This window comes from Equus quagga, chromosome 6 (assembly GCF_021613505.1).
Source record: "Equus quagga isolate Etosha38 chromosome 6, UCLA_HA_Equagga_1.0, whole genome shotgun sequence".
NCBI classification, from domain to species: domain Eukaryota; kingdom Metazoa; phylum Chordata; class Mammalia; order Perissodactyla; family Equidae; genus Equus; species Equus quagga.
In genome coordinates, this window is record NC_060272.1 from 95,388,999 (window position 1) to 95,408,963 (window position 19,965).

The following is a 19,965-nucleotide window of genomic DNA, read 5'->3' on the forward strand; positions in this document are numbered from 1 at the left end:
CTTATGCAACCCATAATTATGAGACTAGCCAATCATAAGTAATGTTACAATTTTAATAACCCTTTTATAATCCAGACAGTTTTAAATCAAGTTTAATTAAATATTTAAGATTGACGGACTATATATCTCTATTGCCATTACAATCTATCTCTGAACAATTAACAAATATGTAGGCAAAAAGATAAAATATTTTATATTTCTAAAGGAATTTCAAAAAAATTCTATTATAAAACCTTTGAAAAGTAAAAATCACTTCCTAATAGTGTATGTAAATCCAGAATCATGCTCAATTAGACTTTTTTAAAAAAAATCATGAATATATATGACTATGATTATGATGGCTATATTGCAAGCATGTAATAATTGTATTTACTAGTAAAAGCACAAATAATTTTTATGGTATACATTAAATACATTAAATTAAGTGATATTTCTTAAGAAAAAAACCTTCTAAAGTCCTCTGAAACTAAAATAAGCTAGATGAGATGACATATTAACAGGATAGGTTTAATCAAAGTTTAGTAATTTAAAGATGGATATCTCCATCAAGTCAGAAACTAAAAAATTCTATAAGAGACGTTAGAGCAAACAAAAAAAGAAAAAAAATCACCGGTAAAATGCTAATGGTATGTTGAATTCATTTCCAGGTGAAGCCGTTCCCAATAAAGTGTCCCTTCCATAAACAGAAATTGGGATTGAAAAATGGTTTCTAATCTGGGAAAGAAAATAAATAATATTTAATACCATTAACCTAAGAATCTAAAGACATTTAAAACAAATTCCATCTAAGTATCACAACAAAGGAACTATGAGGCAATATTTACCTTGTTCATATAAATTAGAAAAGAAACAAACATGCAATTGCAGTTATGCTCTGCATAAGGATGTTTCAGTCAATAACAGACCACATATACAAGATGAAAACTGTAAATCCACATATTCAAGAAGCTATTAAAACACAGGTATAAGAAACATGAAGTAAACTATACTAAGAATCATTGCAAACTAACTTCTTAAAACCAGTGATAAAGATCAAAAAATCTTAAAAGCATACAAAGAAAAAATTGAAATATTTCATAAAAAAGCAAAGATAAGAATAACAGCAGATTCTGGTCAGAAACACTATAATCAGTCAATAACTCTCATGAACATAAACGAAAAATTCTAAACATGATTTTAGCAAATCACTTCAATAACACATTAAAGGTTAATAATACTTCATGACCAAGTGAGAGTTATCCTGGGAATGCAAAGTTGATTTAACATTTTTTTTTTAAAAGCTTGGCCTTGAGCTAACATCTGTTGCCAATCTTTCTCTTTTTTCTTTCTTCTTCTCCCCAAAGCCACCCAGGACATAGTTGTATATACTAGTTGTGGGTTGATTTAACATTTAAAAGTCAATCAATCATTATTTAATGTAACAATTAAAAGTAAAAAATTAAAAGTAACAATTAAAAATGTAACAGTTAATTCACCATATCAACAAATTAAAAAAAAATAGACTTCTCAATAAACATAAAAAATCATTTGACAAAATCCAACATCCATTTCCAACAAAAACTCTCAGCAAACTAGAAACCGAAGGGAGCATTTTCCACCTGAGAAAGGGCATCTACAAAAATATTACAACACAAAACATACTTAATGGAAAAGAAATGAACACTTTCCCTCTAAGATTGAGAACAAGGCAAAAAATCCACTTTCACAATTTCTATTCAAATTTTACTGCAGATTCTAGCCAGTGCAACACGCAAGAAAAAATAAAATAATGCACATCCAGATTGGAAAGGAAGAAGTAAAAATGTCTTTATTTGCAGACATTATACCGATATGTATAAAAAAGCTACTAGAACTAGTAAGTCCATCCAGAAAGGCTGCACAATACAGGTTAATATAAAAATCAACTGTACTTCTACTAGCAATGAAAAATCAGAAATATCTAAAAAAAAGCCAACTTTATCACAAGTTTTGAATAAAAATTGAAAAGTTGAGTCAAAAATTTAAATGGAAATGGAAAGGACTTAGCCAAAACAACTTTGAAAAAGAACAAAGTGCAACAACTTGTACTACCTAATTTCAAGACTCAGGATAAAGCAGTAACTAAGACAGTGTGTAACTGGCATAAAGATAAACAAATAGATCAATGAAACAGAATAGAGAGTTCAGAAATAAACATACACAGATATGGTCAATTTACTTTAACAAAAGTGTCAAGGCAACTCAATGAAAAAGGGATAATCTTGGCTGGAACAACTGAATAGCTCTATGGAAAAAAAATTAACTTCAACCCTTACCTCACACCATATACAAATATTCATTCAAAATGGAATGTGGTATATCCATATAGTAAATATGGATATACCATTATTTATTATTGTTGTTATTATTCAACAATATCATTATTAAACATGTTAACTGCATGTAACATTAATACATAAAAGCTGATACATACAAAATTATGCTGAGTGAAAGAAGTCACACTTCATTTTGTACTCCACTCCATTTACATAAAATTGTATATTATATAAGTAATGTACAACAAGAACACACCAGTGGATGTCTGGGAATGGGGAAGTATGGAAAGAGGAAGCTTTTGGGGGCCATAAATATGTTATTTACCTTGACTGTGATGAAGGTTTCATAGGTATATTTTTGTGTCAAAACTCATCAACTTTAAATATATTCAGTTTATTGTACATTAATTTTGCCTCAATAAAGCTGTAAAAATTTTCTCTCACCATGTTCGCTAATTAAAATGAAAGGATATATACATACTAGAAAGACCTAAACCAAAATATTGATTTTCTTAATGAAATACTACAAAAAGATCTTACAAAACAGTGCTATAAAAAATTACAGAAGTATATTCAACAAAATCCTACCACTGCTCATATCAGAGTAGTATAATTACTGGTGATGATTCTTCTTTTTGATATTAGCTATATTTCTATTACAGTTTGTATCCTTTTGGTAGTAACTTGTTTTAGGGTTTTTTAAAAATTAGTAAATATGCATAATATGACCCCACAAAAGAATGGATCATGTCCTACCTGCACTGGGGAGCGAATTGTTATCTTCTTACTTCCTTCTTCTCCATCAATTTGACAAACGATAGATCTTTCGACTCCAGACTCTCTGTGTCTCACAGTGTACAGTCGTCGTCCCACTTTTGTTAAAGGAATTTTATCCGTAGCAGAGTGGTTAGCAGGTGCTAAATTGAATATACATGTCGGAAAATGTTTATGATAAATCATCATATATTAATTTTAAGTAGGTGTTAAATACCAGAAACATCAGATGATTTTTTAAACTTATGAATAACAGTGAGAAATAAATGAAAAGCAATAGGATATATCAGAGTATATGAGGAAGCCATTTGGTATAAAACTAATTTGGCCTGAACTTGTTTTCCCAAAAGGGCCTGATGTGGCCTGCTGAGCATGCATTGTACATCTGCTTAAATATTTACTATGTCCCAAAGACAAGAATGATGCCCTTCAAGATAAGGATTTAATTTCCCCCATACTGGCATTTCTTTAAGGATAAGCACCTCTCCCTAAGGATTAATCACTGACCTGCTTGTGACCTCATGATGACTCACTTTGTGACCACAACCTGCTGTGCCAACAAAGTAATCTCATGACTGTTGTAAAAGGGACATTCCTATCATATGTGATGTATGCTCTGTTCCAAGATGGTATATAACCACTCTGTACACCCTACTTCTTTGGTGCCTTTCCTTCCTTGGGGAAGGAAGGTCCCAGGCTAGTCCTCAGATCTAGCTCATAATAAACTCACCTCAATTTTGATTTACAGATTGGTTATGGATTATTTGCATTGACAATAGGCACTGAAGTGTTTAAAGCATTTTACCAAAAAAACCTCTTTATTGGGGAAAAAAAATCTCATTCAGTAGTGTAACCTAATATAAACCATTCAAAAGTAACTGACTAATGAGAGGAGTTATTATAAAATACAGGAACACTAATCTCTGGTTTGCTGTCATAATAACCAGAACATAATACCTTCAGGCAGTCACTGGCAATTGCCAAGGTAGTTGCAATTCTTCAGTTTTAAATTTTTCCAACAACCTGTGATACTGTGTGATATCTAAGATTTGATTAAACAAAATTTTATACATATTTATCTACTATACATACAAATATTGTATTGGGGGTGAATTATTTACATAAACCCCTCTTCCAATCCGTAAAAGTGTTACTTCAAAAAACAGAGGTAAAATTAATGAGAACAATTCACTGATAATGCTGGGACAACAACACCTGAAACCTAGTCATTGTTTTACATCATTTTGAGACTAAGAGAAAGCACTAGCTATTAGTTTTAGTGACGCCCACCATGTCTAATTTATCTTTCAAATGCCCTCCTCCATAACTAGTATTTAAATATCAGAGTATCAGAAAGTGGTGTGGGTGAGGCTTTGGGACTATAACTTCACAATGAGTAGATATTATGATAATTTAAGAATTTATTTACTTTCACCTCTCATTAAAATGAAAAACTTCTGCGAAGCAGAAAAGACAAAGGAAAAAACCTCCACCTCAATAGGCAGAACATAAAAACCATTTACAAACTCCAAAACCATGACAATGTGCCATTTTCATGAATTCAAATCTTATTTTGAATTTATCCAGCTGCAAAACTGGTGGAACACTACTGAGTTATACCAAATGTGGTTAAAACTACAACCACCAATAGCTATAGTCTGTAAAAGCTGAGTGAGAATGAGATCTAATATTTCTCTTCCCAAAAATATAAAGCAGTAAATTACCATGCTCTAAATAAAGCAATGGATAAACAAAGTCAGAATTTGGAATAACAAAGATATGGTGACAACAGCAACCAAAGCCCTACAAAGGAAAAAAGAAAATTCCCAACCAATTAAGCAGGAGGAAAAAAACCTGTAAGATACCATAAATGAGTAAAATGGGATGTAAAACATAACTTATAAGAAATTAAAACCCCAGGAAAGTAATTTATCACTTACTAAGAAGAATGAAGAAGAGCTTGCTGCTTAGGCTGGTCATTGCGTTGAAATGATCATTGTCTTTAGTTCCAAAATAATCCATACTTAAACTTTCCTCATTTTTCAATACATATGATTTTGCCATAGGAACATTGAGTACGCTAAAAGAATCACTTGGTGAAACAGTGATAGTAAGTCCAAGAGAATTTAAAATCAGAAATGGTGCGAGATCCCTTACGAAGACAGCTGAAGGTCTAGTGGCAGCTTCTGTAAACGCCTAATAAAGACGTTATGGTAAATAAAATAAAACAAAATGTGGAAACTAAATGACAAGCAGAGCATTAATGGACATATGACAAATAAACTAATAAAAATCTTCTTATTCAATAAAAGAAAAGGGTTAACTCAGACTAGTACATCAACATTTAAAGTTTCAAATTTATTTTCTTACCTTGACTAAATTATTTAACATTATAAGGCCACATTTGGATAATGTAATGTTTAGTTGGTCTTTTGAATGAAAACTGATGACAGTTTTATATTCTGGGACTTTGTAATTTTCTTCTTCAGTATCTGATTCAACAATGGCCTTTTTTGCTTTCTTTTTCATCTAAAATGACACACAAATTATAGAAATGTAAGGAAAATGTTACCTGGAGGACAACATAACTCATTTTGCAAAGGAAAGACAAATTTCAAACAAATCCCAATAATAACACTAGAGAGAGTAGTAAATATTATCAGTTCCACTGCCTTACTGGAATTACTTGGACATCAGCCAACTAAGGTCACATAGGACGGGCAGTATTAGATGAAAAATTCTTCTCATCCTCAGTGATACTAAAATGGCAGGCAAAATTTACAAGGAAAGAAAAACTCTTAAAATTACTAAATATGTGTAGCATCTGAATGAAAATTAAAAGCACATACTTCATAGAACATAGAAATTCAGAGCAAGAAAAGTCATTTAGTCTATTAGCCACGCTAATAAAGAAAGAACAGAAACCCAGGGACTTAAAAAGTCCACAGTTGTAGAATAGTGCCATTAAAACCTAGGACTCAGAGAATCAATACCATCTACGTCTTTTTAGGATTCACAGATCCACTGTCCATGTATATTCCAACCTAAAAACCACCAAATAAGTTCCTTTATTCAAAATCCTTTATCTGAAATACGTGGAAAATCAAATGCAGAGATCTAATACAAAAGGCTGGACGTGGCAAGCCAGTCACCTGTTATTACTTTAACTGGCTTTAAACCACTGAAAATTTGCGTGCAGGTTGACTGAGGCAGTATTAGGGAGGAGGCCTGCCAGCAGTTCTGCAGTCTCCTGCTTCAGAAGCACAACTCCATCCATCTAAAGGTCTCGATTCTTACAATTACATAAATTCATAACATATTTCAAACAAATAATAGCATACTTTCTTCTATACATACATCCTTCAGAAGACAAAGGAAACCCGGGATAGGCAACAACCAACAAGAAGATGCTAGAGGCATTTTAACATGGTGATGAGTGGGGACTCTGCAGCCAGAATTTCATCCCACCTGTTCCACTTTGAAGATATTATTACTTTAGAGAAGTCCCTTAACCTCTCTAGTCTCAGCCTCCTCACATGTTAAAATAGAGTTAAAAACTGTATCTTCTTCAGAGGATTGTTGTAAGGGTTAAAGCAAAAGAACATTATTTAGAATAGTGTCTAGTACATAATAAATGTTACAGAATTATTTGTATTAGAAATATGAGGCATTCGTCTTGGGTCTCAAAATTACATTCAGGGGTCAAACAGGGAAGCATATGGCAAGGTCTGTAATAAGAAACTTGAACTTTGCTGTGATTAAAATTAAAGTGTTTTGTGTGGTGTGGACATGCTAAATTTTTGAAAATTCTTTGCAGACTTCAAATATACCTTGATTCCAAGATTCCATGGTCTAAAATCCTCAGTCTGATCAATTTCTAAGGGTTCAAGCAAAGGCTCCCATACACCGAACATTTCATTGTAATAATGCACCTATAGAGAAAATTTTTAATTGTTTAAATACAGCATTCTGATATTTTCTAAAATGATCTTCCATGCTGTTTCCCACCACCATTCCTCTTGGCTGTGCGATTTCTTCTACGTGAAAACTGTTCTACATGCCATTCATGAGTTTCCTACATACACTCCTTCAGTGCTTTTCTCACCTAGCTAACTGCATGGTCTAGTCTTTAACATTTAATCCAGATAAGGCTCTCTTTTAACCATCTTTCCTCAACTTCCAGGCTGGGCTAAACAACAAAAACTGTGTTCATCTATCATAGATTATTGACATTTTTTAACATGTCTGTCTAGCTCCACCAACTTTTCGAAGCCCTCAAAGGCAAGTTATCATATGATTCAATGAGGGTTTGTTTATTTGAATTCTCTGAACTTCTTGGACATCCTAGATCAAATCTTCTGTAAGATATACAGAATTCTAGCCAGAATTTGAAAATGTGAAACCTAGTCAGCCAATTCTACCTACCTCCATTAGCATATAACTCTGTGTCAACAAATAATACAACAGCTTAAAAATTTTCATATTTATTGATATAAGATAGAATATCAGATTAGTTTCCACTAGACTTAAACTCAATAATTTAAACCAAAATATCTCTGGGGATTCTATGTAGATAAATTCCGAAGCAAAATATACATTGATTCAAAGCAAGTATCTCTCATATAAAGTACTATCACAAAATTTGAAAGATCTTAGTGCATTCTCACTAGAGTATAAAGATTCTATATTATATAAAAGTATAAGGCATATCCTTCTAATTCTTTACATTACTCTTTCTAGAAGAGATTCAAAAATAGTTTATTTTATTTAATTCTTAAAAGAATTTTGAATCTAATCAACAACTATTAAAATATCACCTTTACGTTGATAAAATCAATTGAAATACAAACAATGTGGACATGTTCTCTAAAAGTAAAGTACATATAAGAACAACTACATCAAGGGCACAAATGTGTAAACTTTCTTCCAAAAGTTTTAAGAGCCAACATCATATTTATAATCAGCTTAATTTAAATATTTAAATAAGATTCCCGAAATATTCCATGTCTAGCATTATTTGTTATAAAATCTGGAAAAATACTCTATATGCTTACTTCCAGTTCAAGCTGACAATGGAGATTTATTAGGGTACTCCAGTTTTTGCCTTCTCCTGAAAAACGTGATTTCGCCAAAAGCATAGGCACTGTTCTATGACCAACTCCAGCCTCAAGAACTATAAAAATAGAATCAATGTTCATTCTTATCATCTCTCCTTTGGGTACTAATTCAGTTGTGGGAGCTATGTTTTCAACTTCATTTGGTTCTTCAAGAAACCACATTTTTAAACTCTTTGTATCCTTCTTTTCCCATAAATGTGCTGTAGAAGAAGCTGTTTCTTGTGGGATGGTTTCCTTAGTTGTATAAAGTGCTGAAGTTATGGTAATCACAGTATTTATGATAACTGGTGAAACCTAAGGGGAAAAATTAAAACTAATAAAAAATCTACACATACCACTTTCAAAAATATGTACTTCAAAAAATATTACATATATTTGCTGAAGGATCATGAGGAATTAATAATGAACTAACATTATCGCCATGAGATAGTAGATATAATTTATTGCCTACAAAAAATTTTATCATAACTAATTTCAATTGTTAAAATATTTACATGAGTCTTAGTAGAGATTAAACTGATCAAGCGTCATTTTAACTATACATACTAGGAATGTTAGATATTAACTACAGAAGCAGTCAAATGTCAATAATTAAAGTATATGATAATATTCATTATAAAATGTACACTGAATAATAGTATCATTTTGTTAATAAGGTGTCAAAAATATTTTCAAAAACATGGCTTTTTTTGCTTATTAACAAAAGATTTGCTATAATAATTGCTTATTTCCAGGTTTTAATACTTTTTTTCAAAAGTGCACTAAAGACCTGAAAGACTGACTACATTTTAATTTACCTTTAGCGTCAGGGATTTTACTGATACATCAATCACTTGTGGATCTGTCCCTGTCTGAGTAGATTGATAGAACAAGTCACAGGGCTGCAAAACCTATGAAAGAAAAATCAAAACCACTAAATTAACACTAAAAAATATTCTTAGAAGTTTTTATTTAAGACCTTCCTAGTAATAGCTAACTGTATTAAATAAACATATTATTCAAAATAACTTTAAAAACAAGAAACTCAATAACACACTTAATTATGCTCTTTGCTTACTCACTGTTTATGAATAAATAGAAAGTATTAACAATATTAGCAACAATATTAATCTAACAAAGTAGAAGGATTTTTAAATATGCTTAAATATATGAAAAGCCCATAAAATTTATGTATTTTATTTTATTTACCAAAATAAAAATTTATAGCAGTATTTTTTTTTTTTCCCTTTTTCTCCCCAAAGCCCCCTGGTACATAGTTGTATATTCTTCGTTGTGGCTCCTTCTAGTTGTGGTATGTGGGACACTGCCTCAGCGTGGTTTTATGAGCAGTCTCATGTCCGCACCCAGGATTCGAACTGACGAAACACTGGGCCATCTGCAGCAGAGCGCGCGAACTTAACCACTCGGCCATGGGGCCAGCCCCTATAGTAGTATTTTTTACACTATAAAATTGAAACAAAATAATCAACATAGGAAAAGTTACAAAAGATGAAAGAATTATAAATACTATAAATACATTAGACTTACTAAATAATTCTTAATGTAATTTAAATTAACTGAGTTTTCCCTAACTGTGGTAAGCAGAATTCTGTCCTCTAGCCCCCAATGACTCATGTTCCCCCCAAAAGCAAAATATATTTACCTCCTCCTAAGGTTCCTAACAGTCTCATCCCATGATAGTCCAAAGTCCAAAAATCTCATCATCTAAATCTGTTATTTCATCATATACATATCTCAGCTATATCTCTCATTGATTCAAAAATCCTAAATCTCATCTTTCTCTTACCGGCTCAAAGTCTAAAATCTAAATCAAATCCAGGTACTGATGAAGTTCCTGGGTGTAATCTATTAAGTACAGCTGCTAGGGCACAATTGCTCTCCCTCTGTGGAACTGTGAAACCAAGGTGCTCCCACACTCCCAACAAAGAACAGTACAGGCAAAGGACAACAATTACTAATATTCCAGCTCAAAGGGGGAAAAGGAAAGTAAAAAGTAGTCACTAGTCTAAAGCAGTTCTGAAACCCAGCCAGGTAAATGAGTTTCTTGATTAGGTTTCAAAGCCTAGGGGTAATTCTAGTGGCTCTCAGCTCCACTCTCTGAGTCATCCTTCCTTTTTCATAAAAGATAGCACAAGTTTGCAGCTAAGTGGTTTTATCATCCAGCTTCCAGTTAGCAGAATTTTGGGGGTCCACAAGTCTCTCTTCATTGGGAACTCCCTGTCCTTCCCAGTCTATGCTGGCAGTGTTTCTGCTAAAATAATTTTCTCAAGAACCTTGAGAGCCTTCTGTAGATTTCATGAGGTTTCACTCCATTAGACAAAAGCCACATCCACAGATCTTTTTGAGATAATCATGGCCTCCTGCTGCGATGGCTAAGGGGTGACACCTTTATGATTCCTAGAGGCCTTGTAGTTTGATTGAGAAGATCTGTGAATACACACTAATCCCTTGAAAGAGTCCTTTGTGTAACTGAACACTCTATGACTTTGATCTGAGGTTTACCAAAAGGTCAGACAATCACTTGATCTTTTTCTCTATGCTATACTTTTGGCTTTTAGCTACCTTATGCCATTTGGAAGGCTGAGAATTATCAAAATCATTAAGTCCTGGTTCTTTTAACTGTTCTTCCCACAATTTATCTCTCTGCTCTAGCACTTTACTATAAACAGTAAGAAACCAGGGAACACCTTCAAATCAGGTAGGTTGTAAATTTCCTTAGCTATATATATATGTTTCACTTACAAGTCCTGCTTTCCACATGACAGCAAGAAACTTTTTTTTTTTTTTTTTTTGGTGAAGAAGATTGGCCCTGAGCTAATGTCTGTTGCCAATCTTCCTGTATTTTTTGTATGTGGGATGCCACCACAGCATGGCTTGATGAGTGGTGTGTAGGTCCACACCTGGGATCCAATCGTGCAAACCCCGGGCCACGGAAGCAGAGTGTGTGAACTCAACCATTATGCCACCAGGCCCGCCCACCAGGACACAATTTTGCAAAGCTTTCTGTCATTACATATCAAGCCATCCCCCTAGTTTCCAGTAACATGTTCTTTACTTTCCTTCTGAGCTTTCATTGGCAGTGTCCTCAATGACCACATTTCTACCAAAAGTCTGTCCAACACAACTTAGGCTTTCTCTATCATTCTCCTCAAAATTCTTGCAGCTTATGCATACCTCTGTGTACTGCTCAGTTCTAAAACTGCTCCCACTTTTTAAGCAATTGCTACAAAAGCATCTTACTTCTGGTACAAAAATGTGTATTTGTTTCCTACTGCTACATAACAAATTACCACAAACTTAGTGGTTTAAAACAACACAAATTAATTATTTTTCTGTTTGCAGGGGTCAGGAATCTTGCTGAAACCAGATGTTAACCAGTCAGGTCCTCTTCTGAAGACTTTCAGGGAAACATCTGCTCTGAAGCTCCTTCAGGCTGTTGGTAGAATTCATTTCTTTGTGGTCCTAACTCATTTCTTTGTGTGCCTGCTGGCTGTTGCCAGGGACCACCTTCTACTCCTACTGGTCACTCATGCATCGGTTCTTGCTCCAGGGCCTTCTCCACAACACAGCAGTTTGCTCCTTCAAGGCCAACAGGAAAGCATCTCTTTGATGTTCACCAATTTTCAAATTAGGTTAGGCCCACCCTGAATCTCTCTTTGATTAATTCCAAGTTAACTTATTAGTAACCTGTCCTGTCCACACTCAGCAGGAGGAGACTATACTGAACACATGCAACAGGGGTAGAAAATTGAGGGCCATTTTAGAATTCTGCCTACACTAACCATGAAAAATTAATCAGAAAAAAAAATGACATCCAAACCTATTCCCCAAAGAAATCACATTAAAATCTACCATTATTCTAACAAATCGGCGAGATCAACTGGTACAGGGCTTAAATATTCAGTATATTATTTCTTTAAACTTCAAGGACAGGAAATTATAACCACATTACAACACACAACCCAAGATTTTCAACCTAAAATTTGTGTTATCTCTTCACTTTAGGGAAGGCACCCCCCCCCCCCCCAAGCTATTCTAAATACACATAAAAGTTTCTCTATAACTTGAAGATTTTTAAGTGGCTAGATACTCCCTTCCCAAAATAAATATGAAAGTATGCCTTGAACCTTACCCAATTCCTATATTTTCAAGTCTAGTTAAGTTACTTACGATTAAAACTGCAGCTGGTCATTAACAGCAAACATGTTCATACCAAAACTACATTATAGTCAAACTGTTCATAATATAGTCCATACAGATCAATTTAATGATGTAGAAATATTTCTTAAAATGGAATTATTTATTGTCTCCAACTACATCCATTGTGATTTTAGTGCTATTTCTATCATTTTTTCTCCTTCCCACTCTCACTCTCACCATACTGCTCCCAGCCTTATATGATTTTCACTACTGATGTATTCCTTTTCAGCTGCTACTGCTTCCTTTCAAAGAAGCAATCTTAAGCTATCCAACATCTAGAGAAACCTATGAGAGCTCATTATAAATTTCTATTTTACAAATACTATCTTGGTGGTGGGAAGGACTGCCCCAAGTTGAGGACTACTGAAAAACAAGAAAAAAGGCAGAGTACATGAGTATAGGTATGTGGGTAGATGTGGGGTGGGAACTTGTGTTCTCTGAAACCCAGGTTCTCTGCATATGCTATCCCTTAGTCCTGAAACACACACCTGTGACTGCTCCATCCCAGTTTAACTAGATAATACCTACTCATCCTTCAGGCACCAGCATAAATGTCATCTCTACTGAGAAGCCTCCCCCATCTACTCCTCCAGACACTTACAGTCTTCTACTGTCGAATCCTAAGGCATCCTGAGCAAACTAAATATAAGAACAAATTAAAATATACTCAAATTTAAGATTAAACCACAATTATAAGGCTTATACTATAATCTATAAAAAGAGGAAATTACAGAATTTAAAAATGCAATAACAGAAATTAAGGACTTGATAATAATATTTAATAGCATTTAGACAAAGCAGAACACAGAATTAGTGAACTGAAAGACAAGTAAGAAGAAAATACCCAGGGTGCAACATAAAACAATATGGATGGAAAATAAAGAAATGAGCTTAAGAGACATATGGAATATGGCTAAAACATCTAACAAGAATTGGGAAGGAGACAAATCTAAATCTATTTAAATAGAATGGTGCTCCTCAAACAACAAAATTCACTTTTTCCCCCAGTGGACATTAAATATTCATAAAAACAAAATTAACCATATCCTGAGCAATAAAATAAGTCTCAACAAATTTCAAAGGATTAAAATCAGAGTATGTTAACAGACTACAGTGATACTGAAATAGAAATCAATAATAAAAAGATAACCAGAAAACCCCTAAATATTTGGAAATTAAGCAAAACCCTTCTAACCCCTGCATAAAAAGTAAAAATGAGAAGACATTTTTAAACAGAATAATAAAAATAAAACACATCAAAACTAGTAGATGCAGTTAATGCTGTGCTAGAGGAAAAATTATAGCCTTAAAATTCATACACTAGAAAAGTTTAAGGGCAGAATATCCATTATCTAAGCATCCATCAAGAAGTTAGAAAAACAGCAATTTAACCCAAAGAAAATATAAAGAACAACAATAATAATGAAACAGAAAACAAATGTATAATAAAGAGAATCAAGCAAATGACATCTTGTTTCTTTGGAAAGATTGTCTTTGTTGGGCTCCCTTAAAACTATATGCTGACATTACTAAATCGTGGCCAGAAGGATGTAAGCAGAAGTGGTATGTGCAACTTCTGGGCAGTGCTCTTAGAATGGGCATTCCTTTACCCCTTTGTGTTCTCTCCTTATCACCACCACTCACCCTCAACAAACTGCAAAGTGGACACACTGTAAACTATCTTTGAACAAGCACATTAAGTTATATCCTAGGAATAGGAGAACAAGATGGAAAGAGCCTGGTTCCCCTACATTGTACAAGCCATTTTACCATGTTCCTAGAAAGAACAATGTAGTGCTACCGTGCTTCAGCTACCTTTTTAGGGGGAACCAGGGGTACCTCTTGTTACAGCAGACGAATTAATATCCTAACTAATACAAAATTTCAAACCTAGAAGTTGGCACTGCTGCAACAAAGTCAAAAATATTTGTGACTGATTTAGTAATTGGACAGACAGGGATATTTCAAAATAAAAAGCTGAATACTCTAACAATGCTACAGAACAACATTTGGCAAAACTGCTACTGATACCTAGAAAGGCAGACCATGTACTTAAAAAAAAAAAAAAGCCTAAAACTTTAGCCAGACAGGTTTGGAATATTTAGAATGTTTCAGTATATTAGCTCCTTCTTTCTGCTGTTTGCAAAGTCCTATAGGAGAAAGGAAAACACTGAGGAGACTCAAGCTCTAAAGAGGAGCCTCAGCAAGAGATAAGACTGTGGCTCTTATTCCTTCTCTGGCAATTCTCATTAAAATCTGACACAGGAGCCAGCCTCTGGCAAAACAAACAAACAAATACATTCAATTTACAGATGTTGCCTATCCCACTCCCCCAAACCTACTGTTAAAGTAGCCTTTACTAAGTCAGAATGAAGGAAGGATAGGCAGAATACAGAAACTAGTAAATAAGATAGGAGTTTTGTGGCAAGAAAAAAACCAATAAAATAATAAATAATAGCTTTGGTTATGGTTACTTACACATTAAACTACCTAGATGCAAACTAATCTAAGAAATTAAGGATTGCCAAAGAAATGAGTATCCGACATGCAGAAGCCTGTTTTTATCAACTGCTAAAGCAATCTCCAAGTAACCAACTCAGTAGGAAGTAAACTGTCAAAGCAGTGCAGTTCCTGCCTCCCCACAAATAACAGCCAATTCAGATGTGTCTAACACAGAGGATAATGGTAAAGGAAAAGAATCTCTCAGAGGGGAAAGCGAGGGACACGTGAGAAAATGGCAACAACGTTCTTCCAAGAGAGCAAAATGGAAGACTCCAATATGGGCTATACAAGGAACTTATTCCATTGCCAGAGCTTAGAATTTTCACAATTCCACTCAACAGGATATGACAACTGTTGTGGACCAGCGACTACCAAGTGTTTCCTATTCTTTCTCTTTCTGAATGGGTTTTTAAACTGCAATTATCCTGTCCTTATGCCACCGTTATACAGTGGTTGTGTGTGTGGTGGTGAAGTGTGTGTCTACTGAAAAGTGATAGCTTATTTGTCTATTAGCTAATAGATTGCCAGACCAAGAAAAGCGACATGCAGACTCCACAAAGAAATCTATCATATAAAGAGCCTGGACTTTGAGATGAGATTGTAACCCTTGACGAGGAAGTGAATATGTTCTATGGGTGAGAAAAGACAAGTACGGATTATTCGTGTGAACAAGGGAAGAAAGCTTTGAGTGCACAGTGGGAAGCACCTCTAGTCACTTGATATCTTTCTCCTCTTCTTCTACAGTTACAGAGGTTTTATCTGAGCACAAGGTAGCTCAGGAAAAAGACCACGTTCTCCAACCTTTTTTGCAGATAAGTGTTGTCATACAGCTATGTTCAAGACAAAAGGATGTGAATAGAAGAAATATATGTAAAATTTCTAACTCATAACCTAAAAGAGAAACAGTATGTCCTCCATTTTCTATTTCCTCTCTTTTCTTAGTGGTGAGACCAGCCTTGCAAACTAGGGAAACAGTCTGTCCTATATCCTAACCAACATATATGTACTTACTTAAAACAAAATTATAGCTTATATTTCTATGTTGATAATATTTAGAACACCTATGTTTCTATTACTCCTGTAGAAGCCTAAATATTTTTTTTCTTTTGCTGAGGAAGATGAGCCCTGAAGTAACATCTGTTGCCAATCTTCCTCTTTTTTTTTTTTTAAAGACTGGCCCTGAGCTAACATCTGTTGCCAATCTTTTCTTGGTGTGTTTCTTCTCCCCAAAGCCCCTCAGTACATAGTTGCATATTCCAGTTGTAGGTCGTTCTAGTTCTACTATGTGGGAAGCTGCCTCAGGATGTCTTGATGAGTGGTACTATGTCTGCACCCAGGATCCAAACCGGCAAAACCCTGAGCTGCCAAAGGAGAGTGTGTGAACTTAACCACTCAGCCACAGGGCTGGCCTCAATCTTCTTCTTTTTTTGCTTGAGGAAGATGAGCCCTCATCTAACATCTGTGCCAGTCTTCCTCCACTTTATCCGTGGGATGCCATGACAGCATGGCTGATGAGTGGTGTAGGTCGGCACCTGGGATCTAAACCTGCGAACCTGGACCACCGAAACAGAGTGTGCCAAACTTAACCACTACACCATGGGGCTGGTGCCATCCTAAACATTTTTGCAAGTGTTTTATAAGAGTACTAGCAGTTAGGTAACTTGAGAAAGATACCTTTTAAGAAATGAATTGTAGTCAGAATTATGAAAAGGAGGAAGGCCAAGAGGTTACTAGAGAGTAACATAGAAATGTGAAGTATGTAAACACAAATGGCTGAAGGTTCAAATAAGTCACATGGAGAAAAGCAGAACCACATATCTGAGCAAAAATGTTCAGATGGGAGAAAAAAATTAAAAATAATAAAACTGAAAGAACATAGTAAACAGCTTGTAGAAACTCTTAAAAGGCCTAAGAGCAGTGTGGCACTGGCATGGTTAGAAAGTCAGAGCAAGGTCTTAACGGAGTCAAGATGAAAGCAGCTTCTTAGTGCAATTAGGCCACAAATATACAACACAGTGAGGAGCGACTGGAAGAATGGAAGAGTTTCAAAGCTGGTATATTAATAATCTAGATTAGGTTCTCCAAGCAGAAAGAAAGGTATTTTACAGAGAAACGTTACGAAGTATGTAGGTAGTTTCCTAAAGTGGTATATACTAAATCCAAAATAGTTTACAATTAATTATTTACAAATAATTAAACAGTAAACTCACAGTAGTGATTTTGCCTTTTCTCTTTACTGGAAGAAATGGGCACGCTCTCACTTGGAGATCTTTAATGGCAGCAGTCATTGTATTGTTTTCAAGGTCACCTAACCAACAAATTTCACACTGTGTTGTAATGACTAAGGCAGGAGCATCATTTCTTGTCATATCAGCCACAAACACAATTTCAGGATTTTTAATAATAATATTAATTTCCCACTTCACTGACTCCTGTATAGGTACTAAAATAGAAATGAAAATAAATTAGTGTTTTAAAATATTTATAAATCTTTATTATATAGATTATTTGTGAATAATTTATTATTTATGGGAAAATGTTATTTTCATTCTAAGTAAAAAGTAATTAAAAGAATCTTAGATCCCAAAGGAAACTACTACAACTCTTTCACTATTAGATTTGAAGAAACTATAGCCATAAGAACACTTTAAAATGTGGAAAAAATCGCCACTATTTAATGGCAGAGTTGGAAACTAATCCAGTTTCCAATTCTCCACTTGACACTCTTTGTACTATATACCACAGTGAATGAAGTATGTAAAAGATACAAGAAACTATAAACATAACAAAAATAAAAGAGCACTTTAAGTTAAAATACTATCTTTAATTATGAAAAGGAGTGGTCAGTTCATTATTCCTCCAGTTTGTTTTCTTCTAACAAATTCAAATTATTGCCTGCAGAGAAGTACAATTACTTATTATAAGTCTCATAATTTTTGAACCCAATATAACTTCACACCTTAAAAAACATGCAAAATGCATATCTTAGCAGAAAACACATTTAAATTTTCCCTTTACCTCTGAAAAATAAAATTCTTTATTAATTTACTTAACCTCATCAAAAGAAGGCTAATCAATTTAAGTGGTATTGTAACACTTCAATAATACAGGTATTCAATATTTTAGCCAATAACTAACCTTCTTCCTTAGCAGTCCATGTTTGGACACTGGTTTCTACAGCAGTGCCCGTGGTGTAAGCCTCAAGAAAGACATTTGCAACTGTCAGCAGAAATTCCACACTTGCACAAATGTACGTTTCTTGAAGGACTAAATCAGTCACCCAACCATCTCTGACTCTTCTATACCTTACATCCATCATGTCCTTTTTGTCAAAGCCAACTGTCAGTCCTATCATTCTGAAAAACACAGTAATAACAATTCCTATGAGTATCATAAATAATCAAACACACTAATAAAACTCAAAAGACTTCTATCCCTTTCATGACAGCAAACCAGCATTCTGAAGTCATTTCTCCGGGGAAGATCACAAAGTACTCCAAATAACAGACTTATAAACTTCTGGAGCACAACTGATTCATAAATTTGGAAGTGTATCACTGAGAAACTATCAGAATCTTGAATCTCAGCATATTTTTTCTTCTTAATTTTTCATGTATTTCCCATTACAATCTGCATGGATTAATAATAATTTAGATAATATAGATGAATGTAAAAAGCAGTTTAATCATGCTGATTATTTCTATTTAACCAATCTATCGACCATCCAGCAAGAACAGCACACAACTGGACCAGGACATTTTACATGCTGACTGAGAACAATGACTCAACTGAACTGAAGCTCTAAAGATCTTAGGATGTACCCAGAATATAAACATGTAACTTTGGGAAGAAGTTTTATAAAATACATCAACCATTTCTGAAGTAAAAACTGAGAACACTATTACCTAGGAGTTGCCTTCTTGACATGAGGCCTTTTATCATCTAAAATACAGTTTTTTAATGAGAAGGAAGATGATGTCGAGTCATCTGAATACATTTTTAAAGTACTTATAATATTCTCCAACTTAAATTCAGCAAGTTTCAGAGAAGGATCACGAACATCTCTAAAGGAAGTCTGTGGAAGAGGAAATCAATACAAACTTTATGCAAAACGTAAGTCTAAAGTGTATTTTAAGCTAAGACCTACCACATTCTCTTATCTCCAAAGGGTTCACTAATGAAAGGCCAAAAAAATATTAACTTTAATTAAAAAATTCATTTTTCACATCACTAGCTATAGGAAAGATCTCATTTTAAAGAGAAATGGTTAAAATTATTTTATCGTTAAAGTGAAAAGACAAGTAATTTTTCTCATAGCAACAGATACTCCAAAATATACATGAAATATTAACAGTTGTTATTTTAATAAACATTGATCTACGTAATTTTATCAAGAGAAAAACATATTTTCTTCTTCAGCTTACCTGTTCGGGGCCTGGACTATACAGTACCATGGTGAGATAATCAGTTTTGAAACTCATGTTTAGTGTTGTCTTAATTTGAGAGGCACGTGAATGTACTTCTACCACAGCAGCTGTCACTACAGTTGTTCCTTGGAAAAATTACAGTTAGTGAATGCAAGAAAAAAGTCAGGTCAGGTAGAACGCATTAAAACAGCCTTGGAATAGGTATAACAGAATTATTAATTAAATGGGTATAGTATAATGTTATTCAAAAAAATTAAAAAGATTAGAAGATTCAGATGTTGCACTCAGTAACTCCTGGCTTATGATTCTTCCCATGATAACTTGGGAAAATTAAACACTTTGTGTTTCTGTTTCCATTTTCGTAAAGTGGAAATAATAGAACTGACCACTGGGTTTATTTTGGGGGTTAAGTAAAATAGCATGTGTAAAATGTATGCTAGAGCACCTGACACACAGTTGAATATTCAAATTTTACTTAAAAAACCTAAACCAAACAAGACATTTTGGGTGACATTTAAAAAATTGTCTCATTTAACAGAAGGATCCAAAATTCATTCTTTTCTACATTTTACATTTTGAGTCAAAGTATTATATGTATGTGATACATATTAAATGGGCTTATAACAAAAACACAGCAATTCCTGATTCTTG

General features: G+C 34.0%; 1 protein-coding gene across 4 annotated transcripts in view; it reads right to left on the reverse strand.

The window, feature by feature from the left end:
• Positions 1-19,965, reverse strand: part of VPS13A (vacuolar protein sorting 13 homolog A) — a 232,063-nt gene that overhangs the window by 75,298 nt on the left and 136,800 nt on the right. For all 4 annotated transcript variants that reach the window (XR_006889118.1, XR_006889119.1, XM_046664752.1 and 1 more), the window contains exons 36-46: positions 19,312-19,439; positions 18,793-18,962; positions 18,026-18,243; positions 17,098-17,330; positions 8,983-9,075; positions 8,123-8,479; positions 6,899-7,000; positions 5,439-5,597; positions 5,009-5,264; positions 3,051-3,211; positions 611-714 (exon numbers count right to left, since the gene is read on the reverse strand). Coding sequence is in view for 2 of the 4 variants with exons in the window: in XM_046664752.1 (XP_046520708.1) it covers positions 611-714; positions 3,051-3,211; positions 5,009-5,264; positions 5,439-5,597; positions 6,899-7,000; positions 8,123-8,479; positions 8,983-9,075; positions 17,098-17,330; positions 18,026-18,243; positions 18,793-18,962; positions 19,312-19,439 (1,981 nt within the window). In the remaining 2 variants the exon portion in view is untranslated. The remainder of the gene's footprint in view (positions 1-610; positions 715-3,050; positions 3,212-5,008; positions 5,265-5,438; positions 5,598-6,898; positions 7,001-8,122; positions 8,480-8,982; positions 9,076-17,097; positions 17,331-18,025; positions 18,244-18,792; positions 18,963-19,311; positions 19,440-19,965) is intronic.